Source organism: Sciurus carolinensis, chromosome 18, assembly GCF_902686445.1.
Source record: "Sciurus carolinensis chromosome 18, mSciCar1.2, whole genome shotgun sequence".
Classification (NCBI taxonomy): domain Eukaryota; kingdom Metazoa; phylum Chordata; class Mammalia; order Rodentia; family Sciuridae; genus Sciurus; species Sciurus carolinensis.
The window spans coordinates 25,570,913-25,586,353 of record NC_062230.1 but is presented as its reverse complement, the minus strand read 5'-3'; the positions used below and the strand labels follow the sequence as shown (position 1 = coordinate 25,586,353).

Sequence of the window (15,441 nt, the reverse complement as noted above, 5' to 3'; positions counted from 1 at the left end):
AGTGCTGATCTATAATAAAGACGAAAAATAGTAGCTATTTAAACATTAAAAAAAAAAAATGTTTATGGATGCTGGAGATTAACCCAGGGCCTCACATATGCTGAGCATTTGCTCTTCCACTGAGCTACAGCCTCAGCCCCTAGCTGTTTTTTTAAAAAATATGCTGTTAAGTACAAAGGCAAATTGAAATATAATATCTTATTTTTATTAAAAATATTATTAGTGTTTGTGTAGCAACCGCTTATTTAGAGGAGGAATTTGCATTCACCCTTTACTGGTGATTGTCTCTGTGGGAAAGGTGCCATTAAGAGGGACTTTGAGTATTTTGCATATATATGCACTTTTTTTTTTTCTTTTGCTCCTGGGGATGAACCCCAGGGGCATTTTACCACTCAGCTACATTCTCAGCCCTGTTTATTTTTTATTTTGAGACAAGGTCTTGCTAAATTGCTTAAGGCCTTGATAAGTTGCAAGGCTGGTCTTGAACTTGCTCCAGAGTCCCTGGGATCACAGGCCTGCTCCACTGAGCCTGGCTCCCTGTCAATCTTCACTCTTCCTGGCTCTTTCCCACGTGTTCCCCAGGGCTCTTAGCAGATCTCTTGGTGCATCCAACATCCTCTGATGTCATTTCTTATGAGTCAGCCCCCACCTGAAGGCGAGGGGATGTGTCCTCTGGCCCTGCTGTTGCCATGGCTCCTGTACAGAGGTCGCTTGGTAAGATAAACCTATGGACGGACGGATGTGGCTGTCCATTGTTCACTGTTCTAGCTCATCCAGAGCCGGCCCTGTTGGGTGACTGTTGCTAGTGGTGACTTTAGAGAGAGACAACAGCTCAGTTTTCCAAACCTCATTCCTTCTGGCACTCACCAAAGCTAATGTGTTTTTAAAACAATTCCTGTCCACATGGTAACCTGGGTTGTTTAGCCAAAATGGTCTCCTGGCCTTCCTCCAAGAAGCACCACCCAGCAGGTACTGGGTGTGTACTGTGAAAGGTCAGGTTCTGTCTTTGACCAGGCCCAGGTTCCCTGGGGATGTGGCAGAGTATCAATGGGCTGCCCTCTCAATAGAACACAGGGCAGCCAACTAGAGGATGTTTATCCTAACGTGGGAAAATGCTTCTGTTCTGGAATTACGTTTAAAAAGCACAGTATGGAGTGGGATTATAGCTCCCTAACACACACACACACACACACACACACACACACACACACCTGGGAGGAAGCTCATGAGTGACTCTTCTCTTCTACTTCTGTCATTTCCATATTTTCTAAAATAAGCCAATGAACATATATGTGTTTCTACTTTTTTTAATACAGTGAGAAATTTTATTTAAAAAAGGTGTTCCTCTTCCCAGAACATCTTGGGGATCATTCCACATCAGCACATGTAGAGTATACTTCTTTTTTAAAAAAATTTAGTGCACTGCATCTATAGTTCATCAAATGATATACGTGGATTTATTTATTCAGCCCTCCTTGAGGGACTTTCGTTGGCGTGTGTGCTGGGGATGGAACCTAGGGCCTGGTGCATGCTAGGCAAGCGCTATACCACTGAGCTGCACTCCAAGGTCCTTAAGGGACATTTTAGTTTTTTTTTTTTTTTTAACCCTATTATGAATAGCAAATGTCCTTATACATATATATGTATAGGCAAACTTTAAAAATGCTTATATTTTATAAGATGTAAGAAATATATGAACAAGATAAAACAAACTCAAACAGTGTAAGTGGGATGTGTAAAAATAGGCCTCCCACCACTGTACCCTGGGCTGTGTCCTTCCAGAAGGTTCCTTGCATACACGAGCATGGGGCTGCCTTTTGCTGTTTTTCACAGTGATGTTACAAACCTGTTCTGCAACCTGGAGGCCTTCCAGTGTTGTCCCTTGGGAGGGATCCTCCTCCCGTGTTGTCCCTTGGGAGGGAGCCAAATGAACTAGAACCAGCTTGACCCATGCAGCCGGCGGGTGGGCCTGCTGTACGTGCCTTTCTCCTATCAACTCATTTTAAGTGCACAGAGATCCCGAGATGATTGGCACTTGGCCAGATAGTTGAGCCCAGCCTCTGAGACCTTGAGTCTGGGAAGTAGTGGGACCGCTTTTAAACCCAGGCAGTCTTGCTTCGGAGTTGATGCTCTTCACAACTACAGTTTGCTAGCTTGCGTGTTTGTGGTGGTTCTGTTTTTTGTTTTATTGTATTTCTTTTTTTTTTTTTTCGGTGTGAGGGATTCCTCATGTTTGTGGGCTTTTTGTTTTTAGTGGCTGAATATCATTTCATGGGAAAACCGTGCTTCGTTGGTCCCAGGCAGGGGTGCACTGGCCAGAGAACTCCCCGTGAGTCAAGTGGCCAGGCCAAAACGTTTGTGGGATTAAACTCAGCCGGGCACCGCTGCTTGCCTTTCACAGAGGTTGTACCAGCATAAGTGTTCTCCGTACATGGGCACCTGCTCCCCACGCCCTTGCTGGCCAACTGCGATTGCGATTGCACTCACGCCTGTAACCCGGGGTGGGTGGCTCTAACAGTCTGGCCAGGAACAGTGATCACCCTGGAATGAGCCCAGGAACTAGCCTCTGATGACTCACTGGGCAGAGAGGAGACCCTGCCACAGAGCCCCAGGAGGCCCTGCCCTGGCAGCCTTGGGCTTCAGCTATGCCCAGTGACCACAGAACTAACCCAGAGACCGTCAACCCTTTTTGTGCTCTGGAAATTCAGAGTTGGGAAGTTAAACCTAGGCATCCTGGGTCCCAGATAAAAAAAAAAATAAATAAATAAAGAGTAATGCTGGCATAGTGCAGGAAGCCACCCAATGACCTCTGGTGTCTGGAGAATAGAAGGCTCCGGAGGCTTGCGCCTAGCTGTAGGGAATCACCTTTCCAAATGATGTGCATGTGCTAAAATGCTGAAATCCTTTGTGCAAATGTGCTGTGGGTTAATAAGGGTTCCCCTTCTTTTTATTTTATTTAAAAAGTTTTCTAGCAGCCTTATTGAAATGTAATTCACATACCACACACCTTACCCATCTGAAAAGTACAGTTCAACCAGGCACAGTGGCACACGTCTGTAATCCCAGCGGCTCGGGAGGCTGAGGCGGGAGGATCTTGAGTTCAAAGCCAGGCTCAGCAAAAGCGAGGCACTAAGCAACTCAGTGAGACAGTGTCTCTAAGTAAAATACAAAAAAGCTCTGGGGATGTGGCTCAGTGGTCGAGTCCCCCTGGGTTCAATCCCCAGTACCAAAAAATAAATAAAATGTACAATTCAATGACTTTTAGTATACTTATAAAATTATGACCCATCACCAAACACCCAAGAAGAAACCCCATCCCTTAGTAATTACCCCTCTAATGTCCCCATTCTGCCTGGCCCTAGGTCCACAATCTATTTTCCGACTCTGTGGATTTACCTTTTCGGGACATATCGGATACATAGTCATATAATAAGTGGTTTTTGTGTCTGTCTTCTCTCATATAGCACAATGTTTCAGAACGTTAAAACAAGGAAAAACCAGGGCTTTGTTCCTTTTTATTTCTGAATGTTATTCCATTGTATGGATATGCTGCATTTAAAAAAATCCATCCATGGGACTGGGGATATAGCTCAGTTGGTAAAGTGCTTGCCTCGCGTGCACAAGACCCTGGGTTCAATCCCCAGCACCACCAAAAAAAAAAAAAAAAAAAAAAATCCATCCACAATGGACCTTTTTATTCAGTATTATGAATGATGCTGCTGTTTATGGGCAAGTCACTAGTCATTTCTCTTGGGTAGATACTTGGGTAGATTCTCTTGAGGAGTGGAATTGCTAGGTCACATGGAGATGTGTTCTGATCCCTTAGGCTTTTTACAAAAGAGCAGCAACCGGGGCGTTGGCAGGTTTGGGTCTGAGTCCTGGATCTGCCATTGCCTGGGTGTTGGTCTTTGGCAAGAAACCTCCTTTGCTCACCGAGTCCTGTCCACAGACCAGGGAACAGTTCTGCCTGCTCCTCGGGCGTGGGCAGGATGCTGTTGGACAAGTGCTTCCAAGAGGCAAGGGCTTTGACTAGGGAATGTTGCTTTGATTATTATTATTTCTATCTTTCCCTTCCTCTCTAGCCAGGGCTCAGAATTCAGCTGGTTGGGGGAAATCAGCTGCAGCTACTTTTTGCAACAGAGAGTTTTCTTTAGGATTTTTTGGGTTTGTTTCTTTTACAGTGATTTCCTGTATTGATTATAGACATGCTCCATGTTCCTTACAAAAAACAATGAAAGTGCAGCTATAATTGCCGTTAAGGGTTAGTATTTCAGACTTTTCTATATTTCAATGCATGCAGAAAAGAAATAAATAAATCTGACTTTTTATTACTATTGTAGGATCATGGTTAGATATGCTTTCCAGTAACCGTTTTTTTGTTAGCCAATAATAGATCATTATAACTTCTGCATCAGTAAATATGGATTTTTTTTTAAGTATTTCTTTTTTGTGTGTAAGCATGGTACTAGGGATTGATCCCAGGGGCACTCTACTATTCCACTCAGCTAACTGTACTAAATTGCTGAGGCTGACCTCAAACTTGCAATCCTCCTGCCTCAGTGTCCTGAGTGACTGGGATTACAGATGTGTGCCACTGTGCTCCATGTTTTTTGATGGTTCCATGACAGTCCCTTTCATGAATATATCATAGTTTCTTTTTTTTTAATAATATTTTTTATAATAGTTATTTTTTTATTCAGCTGTTTTATGTTTCTATTTTTAGATTCAAGATAGTTTATTAACAGTTACTACAAACAGGAAGATAGTTCAATTAGATTACCAAGTACAAAATCAACATACAAAAATCAGTAGTTTACCTATATTCAAATGATCTTTTGGAAGATTTAATGGAAAAAAAGATTTCGTATATAACAGTAACAAAAAATATATTAATATGTTTGTCAACAAAAATGAGACCTACTAAAAATTAAAATTAAAATACCACTGAAACCAAAAAAGATAGCCTTTCTACAAATAGAAGAACCATATTATTGTGCAAATTAATTTGTAAATTTAACAAAATCTCAATGAAAACAGTTTTAAGCTATATCACCTGATGCTAAATTTAGTGAAAAAAATAAACATAGAAGTGGGACCAGCACTAAAACACATTAAGACTTTTTTAAAAGCCTAAATAATTTAAGAGTATCATACTGATCTGTTAGCAAAATAGAATGTCCAGAAGTAAGTACACTCAGATACATATAGAAATTGAATGTATAAAAAGGACATCATCTCAAATTACTGGGAGAAAGAAGTAGTCAATAAATATTATAGGGATAAGTAAAGTAATATCCCTGCCTTATCTCATATTCCTTGATACAGTCTATATGTACCAAAGATATTTTTTAAATAACACAACCATTAAATAATAAGAAGAAAACTTGCACATTTTTTCCTTACAAATCTGGAGTTAGCAAGAACTATCTAACCTTTCATGATGCAAAATCCCCAAGTCATAAATTATTTTATCATGGTTTCTTTAAGAATTTACCTCTTGTGGTCTACTTGGACTGTGTCCTTATTTTCTTTTTCGTTTTGTTTGTGGTTGTTGCTACATGCATTGCTGGGCTGCACTGACATTTGGACAAATCCCGAGTCCACGTGGCACGGCATGAGGTAGCCACACAGCCTCCTCCCACCCGGGACTTGGCCGTGGTTCCTCACTCCTTCCTGCTTCTCTTATTTTCTTGTTAAGTTTGGTGCAAGTCTATTTCTGTCCTCCAAGAAGGAAGAGGAGTCAGGCTGACTCAGAACTGTATTTCTGAGAGTCTACAGAAGTACTGATGGGTCAAAAGCTCCACTCGTGAAAGTCCCAGCTGGTATTTCAAGGAGGCCTCAGTGAGCCACCGGAGGCTGAAGACCCAGAGGCCTTGATTGCTGTGCCAGTGGCTGGCAAGTCCAAGAGCAAGGCACCAGAACTGGTGAGGGCATTTCTGGCCTCATCATACTGATAACAGTAGGAACACAAAATGGCAAAGCAACAATACCATCCCAGGGGCCAAAGAAGCTGCAAACGTCTTATCTGCTCACCTGGCCTCACTCCCAGCATCCTCCACGAAATATACTGGTGTTGGTATTAGTATTAAATTTTTCTTTTTTCTTTTGTATCCTCAGGCTTCGAAGAACCAGAGCCTTTCTGTTCTACCTCCAGGGTTGTGTTTTACTTCTTATGAAACACCCTCAGCCCCCTGTTCTGTGTGAGATTAATTAGCCACTCAACAGTTCTGGAATCTTTAGAACTAGAGCATATTTAGGAATCATTAACTGCTGGGGATGTAGCTCAGTGGTAGAGCGCTTGCCTAGCCCTGGGTTCCATCCCCAGCACCCAAAAAAAAAAAAAAAGAAAGAAAGAAAGAAAGAAATCATCTAATGCAGTGATTTTTGTTGTTTATTAACTTTGATCTACACATGCAATACCTTTCTCATGGTAAGGGTAAAGCCAGTTTCCTAGATTGACCTCTTATCCTCTTCTATATTCAGAGATAACCTTTATGTCACTCTGGTGTAAATCTTTTTAGCACCTTTTTAAATTCATTTACATAAAAATATAGATTCACCTAGATACACACAACCTTAGAAAATCCTTACAATTGACCTTGTCGGTTTCCTTCACCAGAAAATGGTGTGATCGTGTTTGTATTTTTCTGCAACTTGTTTTTTTCAGCCATAGTCTTAGGAATCACCCAGGTTGGCACCTTGATCATTTGTTTTAGTGGCTGCTTGGGAAAGTAACCACCATGCGATGGATGGGCAGGTGCTTGGCACTTCACTATCAGAGCATCGACAGCCATTGACCCACTGATCTGGGCACACGTGGGTAGGTGATGGAAATGACTGGCCACAGGTTACTACAAGAGAAGGTCCACAGCCATTGCCAGATGGCTCTTAAAGGTGCCAGTTCCTCTTCCGCTCCCCTTGAGGCGTCTGAGAATATCCCGATAGTTTGCTATCCCCATAGTTTTCCTGACCTGAGGGCAGACGTTAGACATTCAGCTCAGGCGGGTCGCCTCTAATGAGCATTGCCACCTCAGGGAGCCCGTTTCTCGGGGGAGCTCGCCTTCCCCAGCTGCAGGGACTAGTCTTGGCCACCAGTAGCCAACACCTGCTTCTTCCTCCTCTGGAAACAAGGGTGTAGAGGTTCCCCTCAGCTGGTCTGTGGCGGTGACCCCAGACTCAAGGGGCCCGGATGTTAGTACAAGACTTTTATATTGTGTTCAAAAAAAAAAAAAAGAAAAGGCCATTGCATTAAATGCACGCATTGCCAATGGCATGATTTTTTTTTTTTTCTGGGTTTGGAAACAAGGTGATTTTGACTCTGTGAAATACCACACCCTCTAATTGTGAAATTCTTTCTCCCTTGACTGGTTTCTTGGTTGGTGCCCTGGCATCCATCCAGGTGATTTTTGGCGATGATCCTCGTCGACTGGGAGAGCCCTGTGGCTGGTGGATTAGGGAGTGTTGGAGTCACCGTTTGAGGCCCAGAGAGCCCTGTGTCTCTGGCAGAGACCAGGATATCTGGATAGAGAGACTGAGAAGGATGTCCCCCTGACTTCTCAGGTTCACCGGCAGGGGTCAAAGGCTGTCCCTGCCTTTTTGAGCAGCTGGAAGATGAGAGGTGACTGTGGCACTTTTTTATTTTTATTTTTGCAGTGCTGGGATTGAATCCAAGACTTGCCCATGCCAGGCAAGTGTCCTACCACTGAGCCACATCCCCAGCCCTGCGGTTCCTTTTTAAAGTATAGGGTTTGAAATTCAGGAAATATTTTAAGATGTCAAATCGTCTGCTGTGGGTCATTTATAACAGGGAAAAATCAGTAACAAGTTCCAAGTCTAACGACGGAGAACAGGGGAGGAGAGTAGTTAAGTCAATAACAATAAACTTGGTGGATTATTATACTGCTCTTAAAACAGGCTGTAAACTGATTTGTCAATTTTAGAATTGCTTGATATAATATTCATGTTTAAAAACTGAAGCAACTTTTCATGGAGTGTATTTTTTTTTTTTTTTTTCCGGTACTGGGGATTGAAGCCAGGGGCACTCAATCACTAAGCCACATCCCCAGCCCTTTTTTGTATTTTATTTAGAGACAGGGTCTTGCTGAATTGCTTAGGGCCTCGCTAAGTTGCTGTGGCTTTGATCCTCCTGCCTCAGCCTTTATATACATACATATATATACATACATATATATGTATGTATATAAAGTTCTGAGAATTTAACCCAGGGCCTCATACGTGCTGTACCACTGAGTTATATATACCTTGCAACTCCCAGATTTTAAATGTGATACAGCAGTCGCATTAAAAAAAAAAAAAAAAAAGGGCTGGGGAGATAGCTCAGCTGGTAGAGTGCTTGCCTCATAAGCACAAGGCCCTGAGTTCGATCCCCAGTACCGCAAAAAAAAAAAAAAAAAAAAAAGGTCCTACACTGAGATCTTGCACAAACGTGCAGACAAGAATGTTCACTTAGGCACTATTTGTACTAGGACGTCTTGGAGAGAATCCAAGTATCCATCCACTGGAGGTTAGACAGATTCCCTAGGGTACATGTATATAATTATATATCCTACAGTCCTGGAAAGGAAAGAGGTCAACCGGGCAGTCTGTGCACCCGACGTGGAAAGCCATCCAGGATCCCACGTGATGTGGGGGGAAGGGGAAGTAAGATGCAGAATGAAGGTGAGGTGCCACCCCATGGCTCCTAAATACAGGTTTCCCTTGACAAGGCAAAGGAAAAACTTGCAGAGTAGCTACATCAGCCGTCAGCTGTGGTTTTGAAAGGAAGGGGGTGTGGTTAGGGAGGACTTCCACTTTCTAGTTCAGAGTTCCATTGTGCTTGCAGTTTTCACTCAAAGCAAACCATCTTTTTGGAATCAGGAGAATCAGATCACTGATTTGTCTTCCTGAAAAAGACAAGAATGCACGGTGTCACACGCCTGTAATCCCTGCCAGTCCAGAGGCCGAGGCAGGAGGATTGCCAAATTCCGAGACCAACCGCAGCAATTTGTGAGACCCTGTCTCAGAATAAAGAATTAGAAGGGCTGGGGATGTGGCTCAGTGGTAAAGCACCCCCGGGTTCAATCCCCAGCACCAAAACAAACAAATTCCAAAAAACCTGGAGAAAAACTCATTCCAGCAGGGTCCACAGTTGTTCTGAGTGGATGGAGTACTATAGGTTTGATTTTTTCTTTACCTTCTATATTTTTCACGTGTTTCACTAAATCTAAATTTGCTTCTGTATTGTAAAGAAAAAAACATGCCCTTTATTTTGGGGATTTTGCAAAGATTACAAAGCTCCAGCAAGCTCTGTGTGTGTGCATGTGACACTGCAGGTCCAGCTTCTCTGCCTGATGGCTTTTATTTTGAGAAGGGTCCCGGTGAGGTCCCAGGCTCATGGGGTCGGATGGGCATGGTGCAGCCCTGTTTGGGCTGGAGTCTCTGGGAAGCCAGGCCCCTGCAGAGGCTGGCCAGGGTTGCTGAGGGATGTTAGTGGGGACATGGGGAGGCCTAGGACTGCTATTCCCTACATTCCCTCCCACCTTGGAGTTGCTGTGGGCCCACCATGCCAAAACAATGTCCGGTCCACCATCTAGTCCCCTCACCATGACAACCTCTGGCCTAGAAAGGAGTTTTGGTCTCACTGATTCTGAAGAGACCAAAGGGTAGAGATTTAGGTTCTTCAGGAAGAGAGCAGAAGAGGGTTGCTATCCACCATGGGTGCTGGAGTTGATTTCGGACAGGAAGGATTCTACCTTAGTATCACAAAAGCAATGCAATGGACATTTTGTGTTAGTTTTTTTGGTGCTATGGGTTAAACCCTGGTCTTTGCTCTTGATGAGGACATGCTCTTCCACCAAGCTAAACCCCCACCTTCCCAGATAAAAATGAGCTTTTTCAAACAAAAAATGGGATCATACCAAGCCTTCACCTGTTTTCTGTTGCTATAACAAAATAACTGAGGCCAAGTAATTTATAAAGAAGTTTATTTGCCTTACTGTTCTGGAGGCTGACATGTCCAAGAGCAAGGCACCAGAACCTGGTGAGGGCATTTTTGGCTTCATCTTAATGTGGCATGGTGTTTTATTCAGCTGTTTTGTTGCTGTGACTAAATGATCTAACCAGCACAACTGTAGAGGAGGGAAAGTTTATTTGAGGGCTCAGGGTTTCAGAGGTCTTAGTCCAAGGCTGACTCTATTCCTTGGGGATCAAGGTGAGGCAGAACGTGGTGGAACAGTGTGGCAGAGGGAAGCAGCTCATGTGGTGATCGGGAAGCAGAGAGAGACCCCACTTGGCAGATAACAAATACATACCCCAAAGCCATGCCCTCAATTAACCACTTCCTCCAGTCATATCCTACCTGCCTCCAGTTACCACTCAGTTAATCCCATCTGGGATCCATTCACTGATTAGGTTAAGACTCTCAAAACCCGATCACTTTTCCTCTGAACCTTCTTACACTGTCTCATACCTGAGCTTTTGGGGGACTCCTCACCTCCACACCATAACACATGGTATCTTCTTTTCTTTCTTTCTTTCCCTTCGTTGCTGGGGACAAACCCAGGGTCTCACGCATGCTAGGCGAGCGCTCTGCCACTGAGCTGCACCCCCCAGCCTGGTACCTTATTTTCCTTCTCAACTTTTTGGCTATAAGTGAAAAAGTGTGTAATTAAGATGTGTCCCTCTTTCCATAAGAACATTGTGCCCACGAGAACAAATAGAGTCTCTTGGGGACTGCTCCTGCCCAGGGGAAATGGCAGGGCATGAGGAGGCTGGGCTGCCCCTGGCCTGAGCCTGGTGTTCCCTTTTGCCTTCTGCAGGAAGCCTGGAAGCATGCAATCGAGAAGGCCAAGCACATGCCTGACCCCTGGGCTGAGTTCCACCTCGAGGACATCGCCACTGAACATGCTACTCGGCACAGGTCAGCAGCTCACCTGGGGGCTTTGGGGAGTCCTGGGAGCCAGGGGCCTGTTCACTGACAGGGAGGCCCAAGTACCCCCGGATGCAAAGAGAAGGGAGTAACACAGATCAAGCACCCCCAATCTGGAAGCCCAAGTTTCAAGCTTTGGAGCATTTTGGAATATTGAATTGGGATTGCTCAACCAGTCAAGTCTATGCAAATATTCCAAAATCCAAACAAATCCGAAATCTGGAATGTTTCTGGTTCCATGCATTTTGGATAAGCGGTACTCAACTTGTAATAACTGCAGACAATGTGTGAGCACCTGTGTATGCTGCAAGGACCTGAGTCCCCTGAGTCCTTCTAACAGTCCCATAGGGTATGTATTAGGCAGGTGAGACTGAGCTATGCTGCAGTAACAAATAGCCCAGGGGCTTCATGCAATAAAGTGTATTTCTTACATGTTCGAAGTGAGCAAAAGTTGAGCGCTCTTGGGGACAACTTGGGGGTCCAGGTTACTTCCACCTTGTGGCTTCGTCATCTCCACATGTGACCCCACAACTGCACCAAAGGGAAGGATAGCATTGAGGAAGCACTGCAGCTTTTCAAAGCCTGCCTTGACCCAGGAAGTGGCCTCCATTTCCCATGCATCTCAATAGCCAGATCTAGTGACAAGGTGCCACCTAGCTACCAAGTGTTGAAAAGTGTCACTGCCCCCTCCCCCTTCCTGCAGTACTCGTCTCCTCCCTCATGAACCCTGCTTCCACCACTGGAGGCCCATCTCCTTGTGGGGTCTGTGCTGGCCAGACTAGCAGGGCAAGGTACAGGCACTGACCCTTAACACCTCCGAGAGCACAGTGGTAGCTGGCTGATGACACACAGACCTAATGTCCACCAGAAAGGCCCTGGGGGTCACCAGCCTGGGAAAGCTGGACATGTGCTGGACTGGCTGTGTCCTCAAGCTCAGCTGTGATCTGGAAACATGCCAAAATGTTTATTTCCTAATTAAAGTAGCCGACTTCCTTTGCCCTGGCTGTGGGAGATAAGAGGCCATGCCTAGAATCTCCTGAGATTTCTAAATTAGAGGCTTCCTCCTCTGTTCCTGGGCTTTCATGGACTCTGGTGCAAACTGGTTCTTTATTGGAACAGACTTCCTGTCCATGTGGGTTGTACCCAGACCTGTTGAGAACAAGGTTCTTACTTAAACCAACCTGCGTTTGAATCCTAGAATCTAAGGCAGGTTACTTTGCCTCTCCTAGTCTCAGTGTCTCCATCTGGAAAATGGGTGTAATAACCAGCAGTCTCAGTGTTACTGTGAAGGTTGAGGGAAGTGGATCATGTGAGCTCAGGGAACTTGGAGCACTCTGGCCTTTCTGATGTTAGTGACTGTGAGTCAGTAAAACCTTTACCAGGTCACATTCTTCCCCTGCCCTAGTCCCTGGGTCCTTCTCGGTTTGCAGGCAAGGGAGGATTATTTTCATTACCTTCATCTCTATCTAGTAATAAAAACAATCACTGCTATTATTTATTGAGCACTGTATTTCCAGAGGCTGGTTGTAAGCAGCTGCAAAGAGCCCTCCTCCCTGGGCCTGGGGCAGAGACCCTACCAGGTCTCTGCTTGTCTTTCCTTGCAGAGATTTCAGGCTCTGAGAAACCTGTTCTGACCGGGGCCGGGAGTGTTCTGGAGTCTGCCTGAGCTTGGCCAAGAGAAGCCAAGAGAGGCCTCAAGCAGAACTCAGAACACCCTGGCACAGGAGAGAGTGTTAGATGATAGTGATCCACCGAGCTGAGGAGCTTCCCACCAGTCAAACCTGTTTGGGGCCTGGTCAGGCCCAGGGCTAGATGTACTCTGGGAAAGAGGATTCCTGGGAGGGGAGAAACAGAATGTTCCAGAACCTTCTCCATCTCTCTCTCTCTCTCTCTCTCTACCTTAAGTGTGTACTGTACCCAGCAGCCCCTTTCCTGGCTGGACTCAGATAGGACTGTCCCCTTCCCCTACCTGAATAGACCCTAGTTCTTGGGAAATATTCCCACCTACCAGGCTGGACCTGGCCCAGGGGCTTGGTAAGATGGAGAGTACAGATGCCTTCCCCAGGGAAGTTCTGTCTGTTACATAGGCCAGTTATAATAAGGATATTTCTGTATTGGGTTACTCATCAGACAGACATTTAATATCCACGCACCAGGCCCATGAGGGAGGACCAGGAGGTCAGCAGGGCCTGTGGGCCAAGGGAGGGAGAAGGCCGTGGGGAGCCCAGAGGGTCTTTTGCCTGTAGCCGGTTAGAGACAGGATCGGGTTTTGATGCTGCCTTCTGGGATGGGCGCTGGTCTCTACAGGTACAACGCTGTCACCGAGGAGTGGCTGCAAGATGATGTTCTGATCAAGATGGCATCTCAGGTGAGCTGGGGCCGGAGGCCCAAGGGGACTGGGCTGAGTGGGGACTTTCTCCTGCCAACTTCAACCCTGCACCCTCCCCTCCATACCCACTTCATTCGATTTTTTGAACCCTGGGAATTCCTTCTATAGTGTTGTGTCTTTTAAATTATGGCTTTGTTGAGTTATCATTCATGTGCCAGCAGTTTGCCCCTTTAAAGTATATGGTTCGGTTGTTTTTAGTGTATTTACAGAGTTGTGCAGCTCTCACCATTATTAATTCCAGAACATTTCCACCTTCCCCCAAACAATATCCCGTACCTATCAGCCATTCCCTCGACTCCTCCCACCCCGGCCACCACGAATCTACCCTCTGTCCCTGTAGATTGGTCTATATTGTACCTTTCATATCCTAAGATACCATCTATCAAAAGACTGTTCTCTGCACTTTTGTTGAAAAGCAGTTAGCTGTAAGTAAGTTTATCAGTTCTTAAAAATGGGAGGTCACTACCTATAACTCAGCTATCGAATGAATTCAGAGGGTTGCAACCAGGCTTTTAAATAGTAGAAAATGGGGTCCTTGCTGCTTAGTGAGGTAAGGGTTGTCTCGGGAAACTTCTTGTGTCACGTGCACGGCTTGGCTGGGGGCATAGCTCATGGCGGAGCACCTGCTTAACATGCATGAGGCTCTGGTTCAGTCCCCAGCACCAAAAAGAAAAGCTTACAGCTTGACAAGTTTTCACCAAGTGGACACACAGATCAAGAAACAGAACATAACCAGTGCCCCAAGAAGCCCATCTCATGCCGTTGCCTCTCCCCAAGTATAAGCATTACCTTGATTTCTATCACCCTAAGTTAGTTTTGTCAAAATAATAATAATTTTTTTTTTCCAGTGCTGGGGATGGAACCCAGTGCTTTGCACATGCTAGGCAAGCACTCTACCACTGAGCTACATCTTCAGCCCCATTTTGCCAATTTTTACCAATGGAGCCACACAGCCTGGGTTCTTTTGAGTGTGGCTTCTTGTACTCAACATTTTGCATTCATTCTCACTGCTGTATAATATTTCACCAAATGAACAGACCTAGTTGATTTATCCAGTGTATTGTTGATGACATTCACATTGTTTCCATTTCTTTTTTTTTGCAGGGTGGGGGGTTCATTTCTTTTTTTTTTTTTTTTTCTTCTTCTGTTTTTTTGTTTTTGTTTTTTGTTTTTTAGTTATAGGTGGACACAATAACTTTATTTTTATGTGGTGCTGAGGATCAAATCCAGTGCCTCACACATGCTAGGCAAGCGCTCTACCAGTGAGCTACAACTCTAGCCTCCCATTTCTTTTTGAAAAAGTGTGTTAATTAGATTTCTGTCTCTGTGAAAAAATACCCGAGATAATCAACTTAAAAGAGAAAAGGTGTGTTTTGACTCCTGGTTTCAGAGGTTTCGTTTCATGTCACTTGGCCCTGTTTCTTTGTGCCTGTGGCAGTGTAGTACATCATGGCAGGAGCACTTGGTGGTGGAGATCTGTTCACCTCTTGGTAGCCAGGAATTAGAAAGAGAAAGAAGAGGGACTGGGGTTCAACTATCCCTTTCCAGGGTACACCCCGCAGTGACGTAACTTCTTCTCCTAGGCCCCACCTCCTAATAGTGTACCATGGTCAGGTGAACACATGGGCCTCCTCCTTGTCTCCGCAGCCTTCAGGCTGGAAGGCCTATCAGGCTTTGGTGCTGGGGTGCAGGAGGGAGGGCTTAAGGATATCAGGATTGAGATGAGGTTCAGGGCATCTGCCGGGTGGGCGGCAACATCTCTCATCTCAGACTTGCTTCTGGGTGGGACATGGGGGCTGATAACTCTCTGTGTGTTGTCTTTCAGCCTTTCGGCCGTGGAGCAATGAGGGAGTGCTTCAGGACGTAAGTGACTCAGCCTGGCATGTGGGGTTCTGCCCAGACTCAGCCAGGCTCCTAAGAGCTAGGAAATTGGGACATTTTCAGCAAAGGACTGGGGACAGTGTACTCTGCCTTTTTAAAGCCCAAGTTCTGCCTGGTGTCACCTGCCTGTAATCCCAGCGACCAGGGAGATGGAGACAGGAGGATTGCAAGTTCAAGACCACTCAGCAACTTAGCAAGACCTTGAGCAACTTAGCGACACCCTGTCTCAAAATTAAAAAAAAAA

The 15,441-nt window shown here is 45.1% G+C and overlaps 1 protein-coding gene across 1 annotated transcript in view; it reads left to right on the top strand.

Moving 5' to 3' along the window:
- Positions 1-15,441, top strand: part of Eef2k (eukaryotic elongation factor 2 kinase) — a 60,612-nt gene that overhangs the window by 15,092 nt on the left and 30,079 nt on the right. Inside the window, exons 3-5 of the mRNA XM_047533288.1 lie at positions 10,818-10,918; positions 13,235-13,295; positions 15,142-15,179. Coding sequence (XP_047389244.1) covers positions 10,818-10,918; positions 13,235-13,295; positions 15,142-15,179 — 200 coding nt within the window. The remainder of the gene's footprint in view (positions 1-10,817; positions 10,919-13,234; positions 13,296-15,141; positions 15,180-15,441) is intronic.